Source organism: Heloderma suspectum, chromosome 5 (genome assembly GCF_057233095.1).
Source record: "Heloderma suspectum isolate Gila_16-S chromosome 5, 16-S_ref, whole genome shotgun sequence".
In the NCBI taxonomy this organism is placed as follows: domain Eukaryota; kingdom Metazoa; phylum Chordata; class Lepidosauria; order Squamata; family Helodermatidae; genus Heloderma; species Heloderma suspectum.
The window spans coordinates 45,156,164-45,179,418 of NC_139462.1; the positions used below are offsets into that span (position 1 = coordinate 45,156,164).

Here is a 23,255-nt window from a genome sequence, read left to right on the forward strand (position 1 = left end):
TTAACCAGGGTTCTTCAAATGGACATTCTGTGATTATGTACCATGAACACTATCAACAATCCTGTGTATTACATCCTTTAATACAAACATTTGACTTTTCCCATTTTGGACTTAAATACTGTTTAACAATTGGGCATACACTCACATGGAACACTGCATGATGGCAATGACTGGAAAAAGGGCAACTGACTTGTGAAAATAATTTCTGATTGCATAGTGTACAGCCTGTTTCATGCTTGCTTCTCCATGTGACCATAGGGATGGTTGTGGCCAAGGAAATGACATGATTGCTCACAGAGGAAAGCGGCTGCATGAACCAGCCTGTACAGTTTTAAACATACCTCATTCTAGCTCCCTCAAATGACCTTTTAAAATCCATTCTCGCCAATGAGCTCTCTTGAAACGAATAAAGAAGCCTTTTCAGTGCATACTATACCATTTGCCAGAAAAAAAACATTTTCTACATTAAATTTTTGCTCTTGCATATAAATATATTGGAGACTGGAATATAAAACAGAACCTTAACAGTTTTGCATCTCTGTGCAATTCCGATACAGAAACACAATTAAGCACGTGAGCACTGTATACTCTTCTAGACGGGCAAATCCACAGAGGAAAAGGATGTTTTAAATATCATCAATCATTTGGTGCACCAAAGATACTTCACTTAGGGGGAAAAGGTACAGAATGCACTTTTCCAGAAGGTGACAAATTGCCAAGCTAGCAAGTATTTTTGGCCTAGACAAGCAAATATTCACACACAACATAGCATGCCTTTATTCTGTAGGCATCATTCTCAAAGGGTGAGGCATGCCTTCCTAAGGAGGTGCAGGCAGCTGCTCAGGGAGACATGATCTCATCCTGCAAGCAGCTATGTGAGCCTCATAAGTGTTCTGCCTTCTACTGGTTAATAGTGCAGAGTGCCGTGCGGAAACCACTATTTCTTTGCAGGTTTTGGACTTTGTTTCTCATTTGAACTACTTTCCTCTGGACCTAAAGAGAGAATGAATTGTGCTAGTCAGATTAATTTGTCTTTGTTTTGGTTTAGTAGTACTTAGAGAGATTCAGAGAGATTCAGGAGGCTCACTATGGTTCAGCAGTTGTATCACACAGCCAACTCACGGAGCAGTATACAGTGCCTCACCGCTAATGTAAATTATGTTGTGCTAGCGTAACTGACCTGTCGCGCAATGCCAATAGCGCTTGCTGGTATGACAAGTTTTCTGGAGAAACTTGTCATGCCTGCAAGCATTATCGGCACTACGTTAGAGGTCATTTTCACTAGAGCATGGTAGTGTCCCATTGGACATTGCCCCATGGTGGTAGTGCCGTATTGGATACCGTGCCATGGTGGTAGTGTCTCATTGGATATTGCCCCATGGTGGTAGTGCCATATTGGATACCGTCCCATGGTGGTAGTGTCTCATTGGATATTGCCCCATGGTGGTAGTGTCACATTGGATACTGCCCCATGGTGTCTTGGCAGAGCACCTTTCCCCTGAGACACCATGATAAATGTTTGGCATGGGGATGCAGACAAGGAAATAAAGTGGTGGGCAAGCAATCCATTGATAATCCCATGAATGGTTAGTGCACAACAAGGAGAGAAGTCCCTTAATCTACAGTCCTAATCCCTGAAAGCAGAACCCTCTGCACATGAATCCTATGAGGTGTCATCAAAACTTCTTTTGTGGAGAAATTCCAGGTGGGTCAAAGGGTATTTAGGGCTGAACTAAACAAAAGGGGCATGAGGCAATGGGACATGAACCCGCCTTCACAGGGCTATGGAAAGATAAACCACGGGCAGGTTGCGGATTCTACATTCCACACCCACACAACCCTTTTGTTTGGCAAATCACTTTCTACATAACTGCTGCCGATCTCAATTTAATCACACAGATCTGCCATCTAATTAAGGTCTGTTTCCCACTACTGGATTTTTTTCACTCCATACCCTTTCGCTTCATAATTTGCCCTTATGTCACTGTGAAAAGGATGAAAAATTATACTTAATGCTAATTTCAATAATGCAGTAGAAAGTAAGGGAAGGTGAATAATGACATTATTGTTCAGCATATCCTTAAGCATTTAACCACCCACAGTTCTTAACAAGGCTATTTTATACTGAATCATCCAAGATGACAACTATGTTGTTTACATAATACAAAACTGAATTCTGAATGTGTGTTTGTATTTTACCATGGGAAAAGCTACATGCGACAGCAGCTGCCATATTTTGAGGACACGTTCCACCCTGCAAGATACTTTTTTCACATAGCAAGATGTTTTCTTCATTGCCATGGCAACGTACATCACTCCAGTAAACAGGGATAAGGCCCAGTGAAGAGAATAGGGTGTGCTTTGCTGTGCCTCTCTCTCTGTTGGGAAGAACAAACACAGAAAGTTAGGAAGACAACCAGGACATTGACAAGCCCCTTGCTAATGTATTATTCTAAACTAAAGATCATATGCTTCACCACAGTCTCTGTTCTTCTGCTCAAGAAGAGGGTCCCAAGAAGGCAGGGAAACACAATGTTGCTAGGGGTGCAGTACAAACCGGAAGCACATGAGCAGAGTGCACCCAAGGCATTTTAAACATTCCCACAGTAAGCTCCCAGAATGCTTCTAAAACTTCCCCATGCATAAAAGGCAGGGAATAATGCTGCCAATAGGGGCATAAACAATTTCTCCAGTGACTTTACCAACTGGCAACATTCATGCCAATCTCCCAGACTGTCTTCTTTTAAATGAGAGGAGCTTTAAAAGCAGCTCGGAGGTTCACTGAGGCAGCTGCTGATATGGGAGCATTGTAAAATGTTGCTGGTGCACTATAAGGCAGCTTGTACACACTGTGCATGCACAGCTGTGGATCACACCCTAGGAATTCTAGAATCCATAGGTAAGATAAATGGAAGCACAGTATAGGAGCTCCAGGTTGGTAGGCAAACAGAAAGTTGCAGGGTCCTAAATGAACACAAATGATGAGCATCTCTACCCTCAGCCTTCTGCATACATTGTACCAGGTCTTCCAGCTTCAGCAGTGGTGCTGGACTAATGTACATGGGCAGGAGAAAACAACAACAACCAGATCCTAGGAGCAACATATATCATCCATTTTTATAAGGAAATTACTTGCTCATTTGAAATTATTATAATATTCAAGCATATCATTAAAGTGAACTTGCTGGCAATCTATATTGTACATATCTGTAGAAACCTGGAAGTAAAAAATATTTTTAATATGAAAACCAGATAAGAACATTGCACATAACACACAGTAAAACCATAAGTAAAATGGTAATCTCCAGATGGACAGGACTTTGTTCTCATCTAATCCACATATTTATGTAAATTGGTTTGGTGTGTGCAGATTAATATTAGACATTATAAAACAGCTCAGACTCCATTCATACTGGCCCCTCTTAAAGAGTGGAATAATCTCTAGCTAACGTCACAGTGCAAATATTTCAAATGAACCCACTAATGCTTGGCTTAACAAAAAGATTGTAGGCATAAAACAAAAGGGCAATCAACTCTTATTTTGTGGGATATGGCAGGGTTGTCATATGCAATATGGGATTGGACTCCTATGACGTTAATAGAAGTGTACAGGACCTTAGCCAGCAGAGTGGTTTCTGCCATAGCATGAGAGCACCGGAATTCACTTACTAAAAGCACAATGCCATGCCCTGCACTGAATCCACTATTGTGACATCATGCATTATGCCATTTAAAATTTTCAAAACTTTTGCCACAACTTGAACTTAACAGAGTTGTTTTCATTTGAAGATACACATATACAAGCATTGCCACCCTCCAAAAAAAATTTTTTTTAGAATCAAACATTTATTGACAAGAGAGAAATAATCAGACAGGATTACCAGATTTCAGTCCATCAACTTCACTTGGGTGATCATTATTTCCTGGGATATACCCTTAACATGTTTAAGGGTATATTTGCGTTGCCCTTATTTTCGCCGTAGTCTACGTAAAGATTTACGTAGACTACAGCGACCAAATAAGGAACGCGAATGGCGGTTCCCTATGGGGGCTGCCATTTGCGTACACGCTTTTTTTTTTTTAAAGTCACCCGTGATAGGCTACGTGTCGATTAACGTAGCCTATCACAGCTGACTTTGCAGATCTAGATGTGACAGGCTATGTTAATTGTCACGTAGCCTATCACGGGGGCGTTTTTTTTTTTTACTTTTTATTTTGCGGCCGGGCGAGGCAAGGCGCCTCCTCCCCGGCCTGAATTTCAGCCAGGCGAGGCGGGAAGCCTCCCCCCCCGGCCTGAATTTCGGCCGGGCGAGGCGGGAAGCCTCCCCCCCGGCCTGAACTTCGGGGGGAGCAGCAAAGCGCTTCCCCCCCACTGCGAAGCAAGCTGTGAGACCAGGTAAGTGGCTTTCGTGCACCCCTATTCCTGCCCTTAAGGAGGTCCATGAGAGGAGATGTCAGCCGAGCAAAGCTGGGCAGGAACTTTCTGTAGAAATTTGCAAAGCCCAGAAAACGTTGCAAGTCCTTCTTGGTGGATGGAGCCTGCCAGGAGAGGACAGCCTGGACCTTTGCAGGATCCATCCTGATACCGTCAGCTGAGATAATGTAGCCGAGATAGTCCAACGAGGTTAGGTCAAACGCACATTTCTCCAGCTTGGCATAAAGTTGGTGCTTGCGGAGGCGCTGGAGGACAGTGGAGACATGACACTGATGGGCGTGGGGGTCCTCAGAAAATATAAGTAAATCATCGAGATAAACAAGGAGGAAAGTGTCCAAATAGTCCCAGAAGATGGCAATCATAAAACGCGAAAACGTGGGGGGGGGGGAGTGCAGGCAAGCCCAAACGGCATCACTAGGTATTCATACACTCTGTACCGGGTGCCGAAACAGGTCTTCCACTCATCGCCCTCCCGGATGTGAATCAGATTGTAGGCGCTATGCAGGTTCAACTTGGTGAAAATCTTGGCTCGCCCCAGGCGCTCCAGCATCTCCGGTATGAGAGGGAGGGGGTACTTGTCAGGGATCGAGACCAAATTCAATGCTCTGAAGTCGTGCACCGGGCGGAGTTCTCCTGATTTTTTGCGCACAAACATGGTAGGGGCGCAGGCGGGGGAGGAAGAGGGGCGAATGAAGCCACGTCTGAGGTTTGTGTCCAAAAACTCCCACAGAGCTCGAAGTTCCGGCTCCGACACTGAATACAGCTGGCCAGCAGAGATGGTCGTCCCAGGAATGAGGTTAATGGCACAGTCAAAAGGGCGGTGAGGGGGGAGCTGGTTGGCCTCCTTCTTGTCGAAAACATCCTGAAAAGCTGCATACTTCTCTGGGAGGATCACGGTAGCTGAAGAACTGCCAGAAGCAGACGAGGAGGGGGAGGAAAGGGTTAAGGCCTGGGCTGGGACCGGCGCCTGAGTTGGGAGGCAATGCTGCCGGCAGTAGGGAGATGAGAACTCCACTTGCTGAAGCCCCCAAGAAATCTGAGGCTCATGCTTAAGAGAGCCAGGAAACACCCAGCACGATTGCGTATTGGGGAACCTTGGCCAAGCGAAACTGAATCTGCTCAACGTGGGACTGTGCGCGCAGAGTGAGTGGAGCTGTAATCCGGGTCACTGCGCCCGAAGAAAGAGGATGCCCATTGATGGTCTCCACTGCCAAGGGGGCAGGAAGAGGCAGGGTAGGAATATTGTGGAGGTGAGCGAACGTTTCATCCATGAAACTGGTCATAGCCCCAAAGTCCACTAAAGCCAGGGCCTCCACCCCACCCCACTGGGAGGAGCAGAAGTGAACATGCAATAGCAGATGGGAGGGTGGGGGGGTTACGGAAGGCACCCGCCTGGTGGGGAGGCGACCCCCACACTGGAGACCCCCAACAGGCTTTGGGGGCAGCCTAGTCAGGCCTGGGAAGAAGGAAGAGGAGGAAGGAGAGGAGGAGGAGGCAGTGGGGCTGCCGGTCTGGCGCAGCAGGTTTTGGCGAAATGTCCCAGCTTTCCGCACCAAAAACATCGGCGCTCTGCATGCTGCCGCTCTAGTTCCTCCAGCGACAGTGGGGCTCGGGTAGCTCCCAGCTGCATCGGGGTCTCCTCCGCCCCCACCGCAGGGGCAGGGGAGGGGGGAGGGGGCAGGAAATGTGGGGGAATGGGAGGAGGGAAATCTCGGCCCCCAGCACCCCGCTGGGTCTGCCAGCACCCCTCCAGCTGACTATCTATCTGGAATCAGGTCTGGATGAGGTCCTCCAAAGTAGGCGGGCTAGGCGTGCGTGCCAACTCATCCAAGAACTTGTCGTTCAAACCATCCAAAAACTGAGCCACCAGTGCGGCATCATTCCACTGTAAATCCTGCATCAGCAAGCGAAAAGTTGTTGCGTAGCTGGAAACTGAGTCCTTGCCCTGCCTGAGGTGGCGAATCTCCCGAGAAGCTGTCTGCGTGCGCAAGGGGTCACCGAAAAATCTGGACATCGCTGTCATGAAACCTTGATAGTCCCCGAGCAGGGCATCATTAGCGAGAAGAAGCCCTGAAGCCCATTTAGCTGCCACACCTGAAAGTAGGTTAATGATGAAGCCCACACGAACCTTTTCCATCAGGAAATCCTCAGGTTGAAGGCGCATGTACAGCTCTGATTGGACCCGGAAAATCTGAAAAAGTCCTTTCTCCCCAGAAAACTTCTCTGGCAGAGCCACTAGGCACTTGTGGCGGGGGGGGGAATCGGGGGTAGAGGGGATTGAGCAGCAGCTTGCAAAGTACGCATGGCAGTTGTCAGTTGAGTAGCTTGATCATGAAGAGCCTGGTTCTCTTGCGCAAGAGCTTGCACCGCCGGGTCCATGGCACCGTCCAGAGGCAGTAAGAGCAGAAAAAAAAAAAGGAGGAATGGGGACCAAGCTGTCAGGAGCGCCCTAGCTGCCTCTTACAGTCCCCTCCAATAGCCAACTCAAGACACAGACAAAAAGGATTCTTTCCAAGGCTTTATTCCTTTTACGACGTAATGACTCTTTCAGATGCTAATCACTAGTGACTAAGCAAGGAACTGCACTGGGGTACTTAGCAGAGTAGCCTAAGCTCCAGGTAAGGGAGTTGGTCCCCATTTGAAGGAGAACTGCGGGAAGACTCTGAACTTATGGGCTATGGAGAGGTCCTCCCTCTTACCCTTGGGTCCTTGGGACGCGACTGTTGTTTTAGCGCCAAGCGAGCAGAGCGTCTCCTCTCGGCGCCCTCCACCTGGCACCGCTCCCTGCATCTGCGCCGAGCATCCAGCAAGGCCCCATCCCCCGCTCTCTCGCTGCCAGGGTCACTATCTCTCTCAGGAATGCAGGCAGGAGGAATCTCTCCCTGCCGCTGTGCCTGTGAGAGATGAGCGAGCTCCTCTCCCACGGGTTGTTGCTCTTCCTCAGAATCAGAACTGCTCTGGGGCTCTATGGGCTCAGTTTCCACCCTGACATCATGTTAGGATAATAGGCTTGCTACTGAGATTTAAAATTGTGTTTAATATTATTAATTTCCTAGACAGAAAGCATTATGAATTTTAAAGACTGCATGCAAAGTGAATGTTGATAGTCAAATAATCAAATCACACACGTATTGTGATTTCATTGCACATATATGGGCTGGGAAGCCACAGCCAATTGCAGCTTTCTTGTCCATATACAACAAAAATAAAGACATGTGCAAACCGATAAACATGACTCTCTGTATGTAATGTGTATGGCGTTTCCACCAAGGAAGTGCTATCCCTCTAGGAAAGTAGCCTCAACTTTTCTACTATATCACAGTCTTTCTTCCTTTGTGAACTGGGTCAATTTGTTTAGGCATGTGTCTTCCAGATTTCAGCCACATTCAGATAAAAGTTTGCAAAAGAAGTAACTACAAGCTAAAGGATGAGATGTTTCTCCATGGACCCTATTGGGGCCTCAAAATTCTCTGGCCTTTCTCTCTTAGGCCTGAACTCATCCATAAAGATGTCCAGAGAGGCTGCCATCTTTCTTCTGCCCCACTAATCCTAACCTATATATGTGATATGGTGAAAACATAATTGTTCTGATACTTTGGCTCTGGAGGCTACTATTTTAAAAGTTCCACATGCCAAACAAAAAAAAACCCTGGTATGTGACAAACAGCAGTCATATTCTGAGATGGGAGAAGGGTTTTTTGAAGGACCGCACAGGCAGACAATCCCACTCATGATCCACATGGAAGTTCTCTCAGATTACACTACAGCTGTGGACCTTTCTTTACAGTATCCATTCAAAGCACCTGCCCACTACATATCAGCCCACTTACAATGCAATGTTCTGGGCACAGCTACATGTAGCAGGCAGTTTCCCACATGGTTGATTAAGCTGTATGGTTAAAATACTCTCAAACCATGTGGATAACCACAGCAATGGGAAGGACTTTTGCAGAGTACCAAGAAGACTAGATTTGGACTAGGCTGGGCTGAGCTGGGCCCAGGCAGGTGTTGGCCCATCCCAGTTAATAACAACCCTTTAAAAGTCTTAAGATGCTTCTTTTGTAGCCCAAGTTCCATTAGTTTGTGTTTTTTAAAAAAAAAATCCTACCTCAAAGATTTCATCGCCTTTTGGGGGCTCAGATACTCTTCATATTCTAAAAGCACCAATCAACTGTAATAGTCATTTTCTCTTTAGTTAAGTCAGAAATTGGTAGACACAATTTATTCTAGGGAGAACCAGTTCTACTAAACAAGACACAACAGGCAATCACCAAAGAACAGAAATACGAAGTTCTACAGCAATCTTTGTGCAATCCTGCCTTAAGTTACCTGGAGATCAGTGCCACTGATTAAACTGGGACTTGCACATGAACAACAGAGGACCACTGCTATTTGCATGTTATGAGTTTCCTACATGGGATTCCTATTGATGAAGGAAATTGTGGATAACCCAAATACGGATTGTCATGGCTGGCAAAGGTACAAGTGTGTATTTTGCTTTGTGAGTATGGGATTTAAAAAAACCACCTATGTGATCATCTATATGCACATTTCATGCTATTTCATATACAGAAATTACTTCCATGGAAGAAATCTGTAATGCATGCAGAATTGCAGCATCGGCCCCGATGACCATTTCAGTGTTCCTACTTTAAGCATCACCTTGCAGCTTTTAGAAACTGTTTGATATGGAGCAGTAGAGAAGAAGTGCAGCACAAAGTGCAGAGTACAGAAGAAGGGCAAGGAGCTATACAAGGCACCAAAGGAGACTTGGCATATTTGATACTTCAGCAGCTGAACTCCACAGATTTCCAGGCTCTCTCCGAAGACATTAAGGCTGAAGATTTACAGGGTTTAAAACATGAGAATAGGGAGAAGGAGTATTCTCCTGGGCAGAACACTCCATCAATAGCCTGGTCCTGGATTCCACTGTACATCTACAACACACATTTGTCAAAAGGCAACACAGAGGTTTTTTCTATATGTCATCTATACCAAACCTTTAGAAATAATTTTAGGTCATTTCTTCCCCCTGCCCCCACCTCTCCCCCCCACCCCCCAAAAAGTAAAGGAAAAAATGTAAGAAAGATACAGGCGACAATCCTATACAAACTTACCTGGGAACAAACCCCTTTGAACTCAATGGGAATTATTTTGAGTAGACATGTATAGGACTGCATTGTCAATTACTAGCTTAAAATCATAAAATAGTAAAACAAAAATTAAAAAATTAAAGGAGCTGTTCAAAATCAACATTCTATTTTTTTTAGTACTTAACAGAAAACTAGTATCAAAGTTAAATGTTTCCCCCCAATAACTGTAGTACCCAGAAAGCTACTTTTAGGTTCAAGTTGAAATGTTTAGAAGTTTGTCATTCTTATTTCTTAATTCTGTAACAGAGCAATCCTATGGTCCCTAGACAGCATGCCAGGGGCCATAGGATTGCCTAGAAAAAGCCCTCTGGGTCTTAGACAGAGCTTTTCCAAAGTCAGAGCACTCCTGCTCCTAGCTACCACAGAGGTTTCCATGGTAGAGGGTGGAACTCCGACCTCATACAGAGTGAGAAATGGAAGTGCCAGGGACATGATGGTGGGTGTGGAGAGATTGGCCAAGGATCCAAGGGATCCTAAGCCCTCCCAGCCCCCAACCACACCCCCAGCGCAGAGGGGAAGTTAGGTGGACTCTGAGGCTCATCGAACAAAAATTCCCTTTTTGGAGGATAGAGAGGCAAAAAATTGCCTCCACCATTCCTCCCACTCTGCTCTAAGATGGGAGTGCTCCACTGATAGGGCTCCTCTTCCTTAGGATTGCTCTGTAGAGGATTTCTAAAGCCACTGCTTTTATGACAAGGTAATTAGCTGCATACATTCTTAACCGTTGTTATTATTCTAGAAGCAATATTTTCTCTATAAAAATGGAGAATTTCAGTTAAGCCAATAATAAAGCCAATGTAACATCACTATTAAGGGCAATTCAGAACTAATCATCATTACACTTCTACAATATGAAAAGCCTTCAAAGATACAATTTATAATCAGTGTGAATCGGGGGCTAAACTTACCCAAGTTCAAGTTGTTGGCATATCACCGATGCATCAGTATCATCCCAATGACTACTGCAGATTGTTCCCCATATTCCATTCAGATAAACTTCAATTGTGCCTTCAAACTCATTTTTGCCACCTCTAAGTCTCACTGAACCTATTGATTACAAATAAATTTTAAAAAAAACAAGATCCTTTTTACAGACTATATATTTGCAGTATATAGAGCAATCACATTAAAAAAATATGTGTCCTAGTACTTGTTATTGTTATAAAGAAAAACCCTCTGCCTGACATTTGCTGTATTTGGGATATGGAAAGTCCCTTGCAGAGACAGGAACTGCACGTAACAACAACCCAAAATAACAGGTTGAGTATGGGTTGAGTATGGGTTGTCATTGAATTGAGGGTTGTCATGGATTGTCTATGTGCAAACCTTGCACTATAGTTTAACTATGAGTTGTTAACCACAAACAACCCAACAACAAACCTGTGTTTGTTCTCTTCTTAACAACCTATAGTTAAACCATAGTGCAGGGTTCACACATAACAACAACCTTTGATTCAACAACACCCCACAATTCAACAACCCATACTCAATCCATACTCTGGATTGTTATTATGTGCAATCCAGGCAGTATGTTAAAAAGAGGAAGAGGAAATGCAGTCTCATATCACTTTGGTATGAAACCATGCCAGCCATATTCTTGTTCCAGAAGGTTTTAAAAGGTTTTTCCATTGGCATTCTTTGGTATATTCAGCCAATATACCTCTTTACTTGTGTGAACTTTGGTATCAGAACTGGATGGCAAGCTTTGAGTTAGATTCATACATTTGTTTTTTCCAACACAGGCTGACCTTGAAATAGCCTTTGATGAAAAACTACATGGAACTTATTAATATGGAGAATGGATTCAATACATGTTCATCTGCTCTCTTCCACCTCATTTCAGAGAAGCACCATTTTATAACCTTGCTGTCAGGTATGCTGACCGGGGGGGGGGGGGGGGCATAAAGGTTACTTCCAAGTGTCCTTGGTAATGCAACGTGACCAATATAAACATTACAGTACAAGTAGAATGAACTGTGTTATGCCATTTCTTCCTTCAAAGCTGAAAGCATTCAATATAATCACTCACTTATAAAAACAGCACAATAAAACCACACCAAAGCAATAATTAATTTAACAACATCAGTAAGGGCCTGTTGGAACAAAACCACTTCAAGCATTTCCCCAAAATAGATCAAGATGGACCTTGGTGGGTTTCCCTTGGAGGGAACTCCATACCATTGCAGCCACTACTGAAAAGTTCATGGTGCATAATCTAGCTAGCTCATTATTCCCATCTGCTGAATGGAATCTGGAGCAGGGCTTACCTTTGATATCTTAAAGTAGGGGTGGGCAACTTGTGGCTATCCAGAAGTGTTGGCCTACAACTCCCATCCACTGTAGCCAGCATAGCCAATGGTGATGGCAGATGAGAACTGTAGGTCAAAACATCTGGAGGGCCACAAGTTGCCTACCCTTTCCTTAAAGGGTAGGAGTGATCATATATCCTTTGGTAGTGGTTCTCTCTAAATCCTTTCTAGTAATTGTCAGCATCAGATATTTAATTTCTTATTACACTGTTATCATGGAGTATGTTTCGGCACTTTAGAATGTAGTTAATAAATAATGCTAAGTTAAGAGTCTATACAGGCACAGAAATATGAGCTTTACAGAATTTACCTTTCTTTTTTTTTTTAAGGCCCTTAACAAAGAAAAAGAGACCACAAAATATAACCAGGCATGAATACTATATTTGACCTCCCATCTAATTCCATCAGGTTTAAAGGAATTAGAAACAATCACATAGATTACATAGCTTTTTCAGTGACCCAAATACATGACATAGATGCCAGGAGCTTATTTCAGGCCAAAGAATGTATTTATTCACACTTGACCCAAACCAAACACCACTTCACAAAGCTCATGTGAATTTATGGTCTGTACTTCCTCAAGTCTAGAACTGAAATAAGTAAGCACTCCCACCCTTAAATACTGAAAGTCTTAGGTACTGAGAAATGCATGACAAATAAAGAAAACTAAGAACACAGTTCATACAACTAAGAAGCTGATTAATATGTTTCACCTTCAGACAATGAAGTATTTTATATGGCAGCGGAAAATATTTATATAGCTTTCATAACAGTCACTGAAAACAGGGATATATCTCGCAAATGGGACTTGTTATTTTGCTGGGTATATCATGAATGGAAATGCATTCCATGTGAGTTTTTGTCATATTTGATCTTTGGTTTGCCTGTTCTCCATTTTGTTTCACAGAAGAGATCATTGTTCACTGTTCATTTCTGAATAACTGGACACATTTTTATAAGAGCTACACACTGTACCATCATACATATACATGATTAAATCCACATTGAAAACATCTAAGATGAATCACTGCCAAGCAACAAAAATAAATAAATTAACCCTATGCTAGCTAGCAATATGAATGCTGCTACACTGGGGCTTACACCAGTGTAAGATCAGCTGGGAGTCTATGCACCCACAGCCCCAAATCAAAACACAGTAACAACAGAAGAATTAGCAAACACAGAAATAACAACACCTATACCCACACCACCCACCAGTAACAATGACATTCATTGGCAATGCCCCTACATTATCCATTCCTGGAAGGCCTCCATCAACGTATGGCAAATGTGGGAACACCATGATGATGTCAAGGAACCCAGACTACACCAACTCCCACACACCATGTGCAAAAGGCTACTGGGAATAACTCGCAGTGCCTCTCCTGTCACAGCCACCTATAGCCCAGGGAGTAGAATCATAGAATCATAGAATAGTAGGGTCGGAAGGGGCCTACAAGGCCATCGCGTCCAACCCTCTGTTCAATGCAGGAATCCAAGTCAGAGCATCCCCAACAGATGGCTGTCCAGCCTCGTCTTGAACGCCTCCAGTGTGGGAGAGCCCACCACCTCCCTAGGTAATTGGTTCCATTGTTGTATTGCTCTAACAGTCAGGAAGTTTTTCATGATGTTCAGCCGGAATCTGGCTTCCTGTAACTTGAGCCCATTATTCCGTGTCCTGCACTCTGGGATGATCAAGAAGAGATCCTGGCCCTCCTCTCTGACAACCTTTCAAGTACTTGAAGAGCGCTATCATATCCCCCCTCAGTCTTTTCTTCTCAAGGCTAAACATGCCCAGTTCTTTCAGTCTCTCGTCATATGGCTTTCTTTCCAGTCCTCTGATCATCTTTGTTGCCCTCCTCTGAACCCACTCCAGTTTGTCTGCATCCTTCTTAAAGTGTGGTGCCCAGAACTGGACACAGTACTCCAGATGACGCCTAACCAGTGCTGAACTAGTACTTCCCGGGATTTGGAAGCTATGCTTCTATTAATGCAGCCCAAAAGAGCATTTGCCTTTTTTGCAGCCACATCACATTGTTGGCTCATATTCAGCTTGTGATGGACAACAATTCCAAGATCCTTCTCGCTTGTAGTGTTGTTGAGCCACGTATCCCCCATCCTGTAACTGTGCATTTGGTTTCTTTTTCCTAGGTGCAGAACTTGACATTTATCCCTATTAAATGTAATTCTGTTGTTTTCTCTCCAGCGCTCCAGTCTATCCAGATCACTTTGAATTTTGTTTCTGTCTTCCAAAGTATTAGCTATCCTGCCCAATTTTGTATCATCTGCAAATCTGATCAGCATTCCCTGCACCTCCTCCTCCGAGTCATTAATAAAAATGTTGAAGAGCACTGGGCCCAGGACTGAGCCCTGCGGTACCCCACTCATTACCTCTCCCCAGTTTGAGAAGATCCCATTGATAAGCACTCTTTGAGTCCGATTCTGTAGTCAACTGTGGATCCACCGGCTCGTTGTTTCATCTAGCCCACTTTGAGCTAGTTTGCTCATCAGGATATCATGGGGCACTTTGTCGAAAGCTTTGCTGAAGTCGAGGTATATGATGTCTACAGCATTCCCACAGTCCACAAGGGAGATTACTTGATCAAAAAATTAGATCAAATTCATCTGGCAAGACTTGTTTTTGACAAATCCATGTTGGCTTCAAGTAATCACTGCATTGTTTTCAAGGTGCTTCCAGATGGATTGCTTTATCATCTGCTCCAGAATTTTCCCAGGGATTGATGTCAGACTGACTGGTCTGTAGTTCCCAGGTTCCTCCTTTTTACCCTTTTTGAAGATAGGGACAACATTAGCCCTCCTCCAGTTGTCTGGCACTTCTCCCGTCCTCCATGATTTCTCAAAGAGAATAGACAGCGGTTCTGAGAGTTCTTCTGCCAGTTTCTTTATTACTCTAAGATGCAGTTCATCTGGCCCTGGAGATTTGAACTCATTCAAAGTAATTAGGTGTTCCTTGACCATATGCCTATCCATCTCAAGCTGCAATCCTGCCCCTTCAGCCTGTACTTCGCCTTTCTCAGGGGTGGTCATAGACCCTCTTTTGGGAGAAGACTGAGCCAAAGTAGGAATTGAGCACCTCTGCCTTTTCTTTGTCATCTGTTATCGTTTTGCCATCCTTATTTAATAGCTGAACAACCATTTCTTTCCTCTGCCTTTTACTATGCATGTAGGGGAAGAAAGACTTTTTGTTGTTTAGCATCCCTCGCTAACCTCAGCTCGTTCTCAGCTTTAGCCTTCCTGACACCATCCCTGCAATTCTGTGCTACCTGCCTGTACTCTTCCTTTGTTACTTGGCCTTCTTTCCACTTCCTATATGTGTCCTTTTTTGTTTTCAGGTCAGCTCTAAGCTTTTTGTGAAGCCACATTGGCTTCTTCTGTTGTCTTCCACCTTTTCTTCTTGTTGGAATTGTTTGTAATTGTGCCTTGAGAATTTCCTTTTTTAAAAGCTCCCACCCATCTTGGACTCCTTTTCTGGTTAGCGTTGCTTGCCAAGGGACCTTACTGATCATTGTTCTGAGTTTATTAAAATCAGCTTTCCTAAAATCCAGGGTACGTGTTTGACTACACTCGGCTTTTGCTTCCCTTAGAACCAAGAACTCAAGTACAACATGGTCGCTTTCCCCCAGAGTTCCTGTAACTGCTGCTTCATCCACTAAGTCATCTCTGTTGGTTAGGATCAAGTCAAGGATAGCCGATCCTCTAGTTCCTTCCTCTACCTTCTGTAGGAGGAAGTTATCCACCACACAAGTCAGGAATTTCCTGGAGGGGCCATGTTTTGCAGAATTTGTCTCCCAACAAATATCAGGGAAATTGAAGTCCCCCATTACAACTATATCATGCTTCCTTAAAACATTGGCTATTTGCTTTTCAAAAGTTTCATCCTCATCTTCTCCTTGATTGGGTGGCCAGTAGTAGACTCCAACCACCAGGTTCCTTTTATTCTTTGCTCCATTTATTTTGATCCAGATGCTCTCGATGGGGCTACCAAGCTCATCCTCCTGTATTTCTGTGCAGAGATATGTATTTTTCAATACAGTGCAATCCCACCTCCCTTTCTGTTCCTCCTGTTCTTTTTGAACAAGTTAATCCTTCAATTGCTGTATTCCAGTCATAAGAGTCATCCCACCAAGTCTCAGTTATACCTATCAAGCCATAATTTCCCTCCTGTATTAAGAGTTCAAGTTCATTGTGTTTGTTTCCCACACTCTGGGCATTAGTATATAGACATCGAAGACCATGTGCTTCATAGTCTGGCTTTCTTCCTACGTGTGTCTGAAGACAGGAAGGCAGTGAATGACATGCTGCAGGGTTCCTCTCAAATAGCAGTTCAATTCACAATAGAAAAAAGGCGAGGAAGGGGAGACATGATAGAGGTATACAAAATTGTGCATGGTGCGGAGAACGTGGATAGGGAGACTAGATTTTTCTCCCTCTGTCATAATACTAGAACTTGGTGTCATCCCATGAAGTTGATTTGTGGGAGATTCAGGACAGATATAAGGAAGTACTTCTTCACACAGCACATAGTAGAACGCGCTACCACAGGATGTAGTGATGGCCACCAATTTGGATGGCTTTAAAAGGGGGTTAGACAAATTCCTGGAGGAGAAGGCTACCAATGGCTGCTAGTCCTGATGGCTACATGCTACCGTCAGTATCAGAGGCAGTATGCCTATGTACTCCAGTTGGGGAACATGGTGTACTATGTACTCCATGCTGGGGAACATGGGTGGGAGGGTGCTGTTGCACATATATCCTGCTTGTGAGTTTCCCATGGGGAGCTGGTAGGCCACTGTGTGAACAGAATGCTGGACTAGATGGACCCTTGGTCTGATCCAGGGAAAATACAACCAGGCCAAGAAAGGGAAGAAAGGATTGCCATCCTCATTACAACAGCCCAGGGTTAGGAGGCCTGCACATAGGAAATAGCTCCCTACCACCAGGGATGGGGCAGAGCCCTGATGAACTTGAGAACACTGCACACAATATCTTTGTATTGTATTTTGTATTGCTGTATGTGTGAGACAAACTTTCTGCAAATGAGACATAGTAGGATATAGTTATATAGTTTCCTTTGCCATTTGGAATGAACCACAGTTTCTTATTATGTCAGAATGCAGGAAACTATGGCCATGGCTTGATCCTAGCTTGTTTCAGCTAACTGTAATTTGAACAAACCACTGTTTCTTGTATTTGGATGGGAAAATGAAATGGTAGCCTGTTCTTGCAGAAGAAAGCATTACACTTCCTCCCCTCACACACATGAGGAGGGTAGAGCAGTGGGGAAGGTGTGCAAGCCCAAGGCTTGAGACAGCACATTCTCCTACACCACTTAGGGTGCAATCCTATGGCATGCGCCCTGGCTACTCATACGCCTCTGAACTCAGGGGCTTATGAGTATCCTATGCATAACAGGAGGTGTCTCCAGCATTTTAATGAGATGGGTGATTTTGCCTGTCTAATGAAGGTTTGGAGAGGGGGAGGGGGATGGAAGGAGGATGGGGACAGCTGGGGATATTGCATAGCCCCACACTCCAGTCACCTCCTCTCCCTTACCCCAGGAAAGCCTCCTTTTCCCCATTTTGTGAGAGTAGGGAGGTAGCCGGTGCTGTTCTCTCCACACCAGCTATGAGGGGGAGGGGGGAGCGCAGTTACCAGGCTCCCAGCTCAGAGCCCTGTCTATGAGCTCAAAGTCAAAAAACCAGACAACCTAAACGCTGTCTAGGGGACATAGGATTGCTCTCTTAGAGATGTTTTTGAAATATGGTGAGCGGTATGTAAATCTATTAAATTAAATTAAATTAAATTAAATTAAATTAAATTAAATTAAGGGAAGCAATGGATTTGCATTATGCCTGAACTCAGCCACAGAGTTGCATATATGTGATTGTTATTGAAATGAATGAGAATTATATATTTGCAGTTATAGATATGATTGCAACTTTGGGAATTAGCCTTCTTTAAAACAACAAAAAAGTTAAATTTGGAAGGTGTAAGAACATAAGAAGAACCATGTATGGCCCCAGTACTAAATTGGTTTTGGAACATGGTATTGTCACCCAAAGTAATTCAGTGAAGGGGTCGGACCCTTTTAATTTTTCTAGTTTGCTTGACATAGTGCCTTCTTTGATGTACGTAGGGATGGACGAAAGTCCCTTACCTGGTCCCGCAGCTTGCTTCGCAGTGGGGGGGAGGCGCTCCGTTTCTCTCCCCGAAATTCTTGGCGGGGGGGAGGCGCCCCGTCCCTCCCTGTCAAAGTTCTGGCCGGGGGGGAGGCGCCCCATCCCTCCCCGCCGAAATTCTGGCCGGGGGGGAGCGCCACGTCTCCCCGTCTGCGAATCTCGTCTCCTGCCGGGACGCAAATGGTGGCGGCCGTAGCCGCCACTGTTTGCGTCCCTGCAGTCAGCCGTGATAGGCTACGTAAATCCTTACATAGCCTATCATGGCTGACCTTGGGGGGGGGGAAGCGTGTACGCAAATGGCGGCACCCATGGGCGCCGCCATTTGCATTCCTTATTTGGGCATGTGTAGTCTACATAAACATTTATGTAGACTACGGCGAAAATAAGGGCAATGCTATTTGCGTTGCCCTTATTTTCGCCGAAGTCTACGTAAATATTTACGTAGGCTAGACGTGCCCAAATAAGGAACGCAAATGGCGGCGCCCATGGGCGCCGCCATTTGCATATGTGCTTTTATTTTCTTTTTCAAAGTCAGCCATGATAGGCTACATAAACTTTTATGTAGCCTATCACGGTGTTTTTTGAAAATCTAGCCGTGATAGGCTACATAAATCTTTACGTAGCCTATCACGTTTGTTGGTTTTTGTTTTTGTTTTCACTTGGAAATGGCAGTGGAGGCGGCCGGTCAGAAGACCGGCTGCCGCCGCCACCGCCGCAACGCCGCTGAACCGCCGCCGGGAGCCGCCGCCGCGAGGGACATTCGCCGAAGGTAAGTCCCATCCCGGGGGGGTGGCGGACCGTTTCTCCACCAATTTCGGGGGGCCGAATGCGTTGGCATTCGGCCCCCTCGAAGATTCGTGGAGAAATTCTCTGACATCCCTAGTACAAAGTGACACCACCTTCGCTATGCTTTTCTCTGTCCTTCCTATAAAGTATGTATCTAGAGGTTGCCATATCCCACTGGTTCTCTCCATTCCAATAGGTTTATTATGCCTACTTCAACTCTCTCTTAAAACCAAGCACTCTAAAGCTCCCATCTTGGTCATAGGCTTCTAGAATTAGCATAGAAACACACCTATACACAGTGTCCTTCTCCAGATGTCTCTGGCATGTGCATTTTTTTGCTGTGGCCCTTAATCCTTGCTATGGTTTTAACATATGATCATGGCCTATTTCCAACACAACCCTTTTGAGCAATTGGAAACATTTTCACCTGATTCAACCTGAACTAGATGCTACCCAGTTTCCTCTCAGTTTTCCCCCTTTTATGTTAACTGCTAGGAGCCTGGTTCCATTTTGGTTCAAGAGGAGCTCTTTTGTATAGTATAATTTAATTTGGCATGTTCGTTATATTAATTAATTAATGGGTTTAATCTGTTGTAAATTTATATAAAAGTTCCTTGGGTTTTTGTCCAAGTAAGAAATGCAAGATCTGCTCCTTTCAGATTTGCTTGAATTGTCAGGTATTTGTCCTGCATGGGCAAGTGTCCCCTACAATTTCCATAGGCTGTGTGGAGGAGTTAATAGTGTTCTCCATCACGATTGCTTCCAACTTGGGGATTCCTGAGACAGTTGAAAGCAGATCACAATTTCTGGCAAAGGAAATGTTCATTTTTCACTTGTGTCAGCCATAAGTGCTCAAATTATAGGGGGAGGGGCGGAAAGGGCCTGTCCCCCTTACCTTTTATGATAGCTCCTTAGCAAATGTTTGTAGAAGATCACAGGACAGGAGGCATGATTAGGCTAACTTTAATGGGAGTCGGGGGGGGGGGGCTTATGGATTTCATTAAGGGCCCTCCTATCTTCTTCCCATAATTTGATCACAGTTGGCCACAACAGGATTATTTTTATGCCAGCCTGAAAAGCCAATATTCTATAGAAAGAATTATTCATTAGCTTTGGTTTTTAGTTGCCACATTTGTCCTATTAAGAGCCACAGCCATCAATCTAACCTTCAGCTAACCTTGACATAGTCGCTCTTCTTTGCTAGAGGCCCACTGACCATTCTTCTCTACAAACAGCATATCTTTCTATGGAGGTAGGCCACTGCCATATTTACTCTGCATAAAAAGAAGGAAGAGACCACACTACAGCTGGGCTCTGAGGAGAGATATGGATCTCATAAAGCTGTGACACAAAAAATTCCAGACTTTACCCTAGCCCTGAGGACTTGTTTACACAATCAAGATTCAGAGATTATTTCAAGTTATAGTTAGATTATACCGAGATAACTAGACCCTAAATATATAAACAAGAAATTTCAGAGCATTTTAGCTACATACCCTTGCTAACTATGTAATTATATACAAAACACTGTATCTTTCTATGGAATCCTAAATTTTACCCACCATAGATAACATCATGTTTACATGCTATTCCGGGATGAAAGTGAGGTGAGTAATACAGAAACTTTGTTCTTGTCAGGACATGATCACCCCATTTCAGCTCATTTCTAACTCTGATTTATCCTTTTAAAATGTAAATATGTCTGGGTGAAAAACAAGTGCAAGGATAAATTTTCTCACGGAATATAATGTGGACATGTAGCAGGCACAGTAAAACATCAAGGTCCTTTTGTATTGCGGTGGAAGGGATAGTCATTCTGGCTGCAGTGTAAGGAAATCTAGCCACATTTTATTATTTATTTATTTCATTTCTATGGCGCCCAAAAGCCAAAGCTCTCTGGGCAATTCACAAAAATTAAAACCACAAAGCACAGCATAAAACATATGAAAGCTTAAAACTACTGCACAATTTGAAAGTACAACCAGAATAAAACCTAGCAGCAATGCAGAGATTTAAAATACAGATTTAAAACAGTAGAGCTAAAAGAGTAGAATGCTAAAATGCTGGGAAAATAAAAAGGTGTTCACCTGGCCCCGAAAGGAGTAGAACATAGGCACCAGGCAAACCTTTCTAGTGAGCTCATTCCACAGCTGGGATGCCACAGCAGAAAAGGCCCTCTTCCAGGTAGCCACCCACCTCACTTGCTTTTACAGGGGCCCCTGGAGAAGGGTGCCTGAAGATGATCTTTTGTTGTTGTTGTTGTTCAGTCATTCAGTCGTGTCCGACTCTTCGTGACCCCATGGACCATAGCACGCCAGGCCTTCCTGTCTTGTGCTCTCTCCCGGAGCGTGCTCAAGTTCATATTCATTGCATCGGTGATGCTATCTAGCCATCTCATCCTCTGCCATCCCCTTCTCCTTTTGCCTTCAATCTTTCCCAGCATCAGGGTCTTTTCCAGAGAGTTTTCTCTTCGCATCAGATGGCCGAAATACCTGAGCTTCAGCTTCAGTATCTGTCCTTCCAATGAGCACGGAGGGTTGATTTCCTTTAGGATTGACTGATTTGACCTCCTTAGGGTCCATGCAAATACATATGGGAGGAGGCGATCCTTCAGATAACCTGGCCCCAAGCCATTTAGGGCTTTGAATGTTAATACCAACACTTTGAATTGGGCCTGGACATGGATGGGCAGCCAGTGCAGCTGGAAAAGTACTAGTGTAATGTGATTTCGTTGGCCGGTCCCTGTGAACAATTTCGCTGCCCTGTGTTAGACCAGTTGAAGTTTCCAGACCATTTTCAAAGGCAGCCCCATGTATAATGTATTGTAGTAATCCACATTATCAGAGCGTGGGTAATGTAGCTAGGCTATCTCTGTCCAGAGAAGGGCATAGTTGGTATATCAGCCTAAGCTGATAAAAGGTGCTCTGTGCCACCAAGTCCACTGTGTCTCAAGTGACAGTTCTGGGTCCAAGAGAACCCCCAAACTACGAACCTGATCCTGGGGTGCAAACTCCTCCAGAACAGGTTGAACATCATCTCACCAGGCAGACGAACCACCACTAACTGTACCTCCGTCTTGTCTGGATTGAGTCTCAGTTTATTGGCCCTCATCCATTTAAAGCTTACAGAAATTTACAGGATTTCAATGGAACCAATGCAAGTGCTTAGTGAAGGACTTTATTACCTGATTCTAAACATTTCTCTTTCAGACTGATTGCATATATATATATATATATATATATATATATTCTGTTGTACATGGCACTTTACAAAGAATAGTTCTTACAGATCCCTACCCCATGGGGCTTCTATTGTAAAAATGGATTCATGGGGGCAGTGGGGAGGAGGTAACAGGAGAGAAATAAAGGCAGAGGTAAAAGTGGGGAAGGGGAATGTGCAATTCTTTCAGTTATATTAAGTACTTCAGCTTAGTTACAGTAAGGCAGCCTTCCCTAACCTGGTGCCCTCCAGATGTATGGCTGTGCTGCCTGGGGATGATGGAGGTTGCAGTCCAACACATCTGGATAGTATCAGATTTGAGAAAGCTGCAGTAGGTTATTAGGATTACAGGTTGTTCGAAAGCCTTCATGGAAAGAAACAGACTGCTACAGAACTTATTTTAAGTAAGCAAAATCCATGGATGGGCAATACCTTTATTAGGACCAGCAAAAATTCCACAAAAGTGTGCAAGCATCCATGAATTTTGGATTTTTTTTTGTCATGGACCAGTATGGTTTTTTTTAAGTAACTATGCTCTGGATTCCAGTAGTTAAATACAGAGGTTTCAGTGGGGCTTACATCTGCTTTCTCTGGATTGCACTCAAACCTTTAAACTTGGAAGTCACCAGGAGCCAACTCATGCTGTTTATACTCAGCCTGGCAATTAGAGCTCCTTTGGATCAGTCCCAAGCAGAAGCATTTGATACCTCCTGTAACCCTTTTGAGAAGATTATATTACACTTTCCAGTGCAAGCTGGAAGGGGAATTCAGACTAGCAGGGATGAGATTTATTCTGTTAACAGATGCCACATGCTCTGGAAGAGGCAAGACCAAGCATAGATGGGAAAGAGTGCAAAAGAAGTAATTCACAACCCACTCTGCATGCTGACCTCTTCTAGGGCTGCTGAAATTATTGTCCTTTACTTATATAATATATATCCATAATTTTCCCCACCCTACAAGTGGAAGTTTCAGAACGACTGCACATTTATTGCTCCAGAAACCTGGAAGTCCCAAAGCAATGCATATATCAGCTGTGTACTTTCACAGTGTTACAGATCATTACTTCATTGATCAATGATTTAGAGGATTCTTTGGAAATAATAGCCTGTTAATTCATGAGCCATTGAGCTGCCTGGAAGTCATACTGTGG

At 44.2% G+C, this 23,255-nt stretch overlaps 1 protein-coding gene across 1 annotated transcript in view; it reads right to left on the reverse strand.

Annotated features, from left to right (window-relative positions):
• Window positions 1–23,255, reverse strand: part of PRSS12 (serine protease 12) — an 82,888-nt gene that overhangs the window by 51,725 nt on the left and 7,908 nt on the right. Inside the window, exons 2-3 of the mRNA XM_084855908.1 lie at window positions 10,497–10,635; window positions 2,200–2,378 (exon numbers count right to left, since the gene is read on the reverse strand). Of these exons, the coding sequence (XP_084712034.1) occupies window positions 2,200–2,378; window positions 10,497–10,635 (318 nt within the window). The remainder of the gene's footprint in view (window positions 1–2,199; window positions 2,379–10,496; window positions 10,636–23,255) is intronic.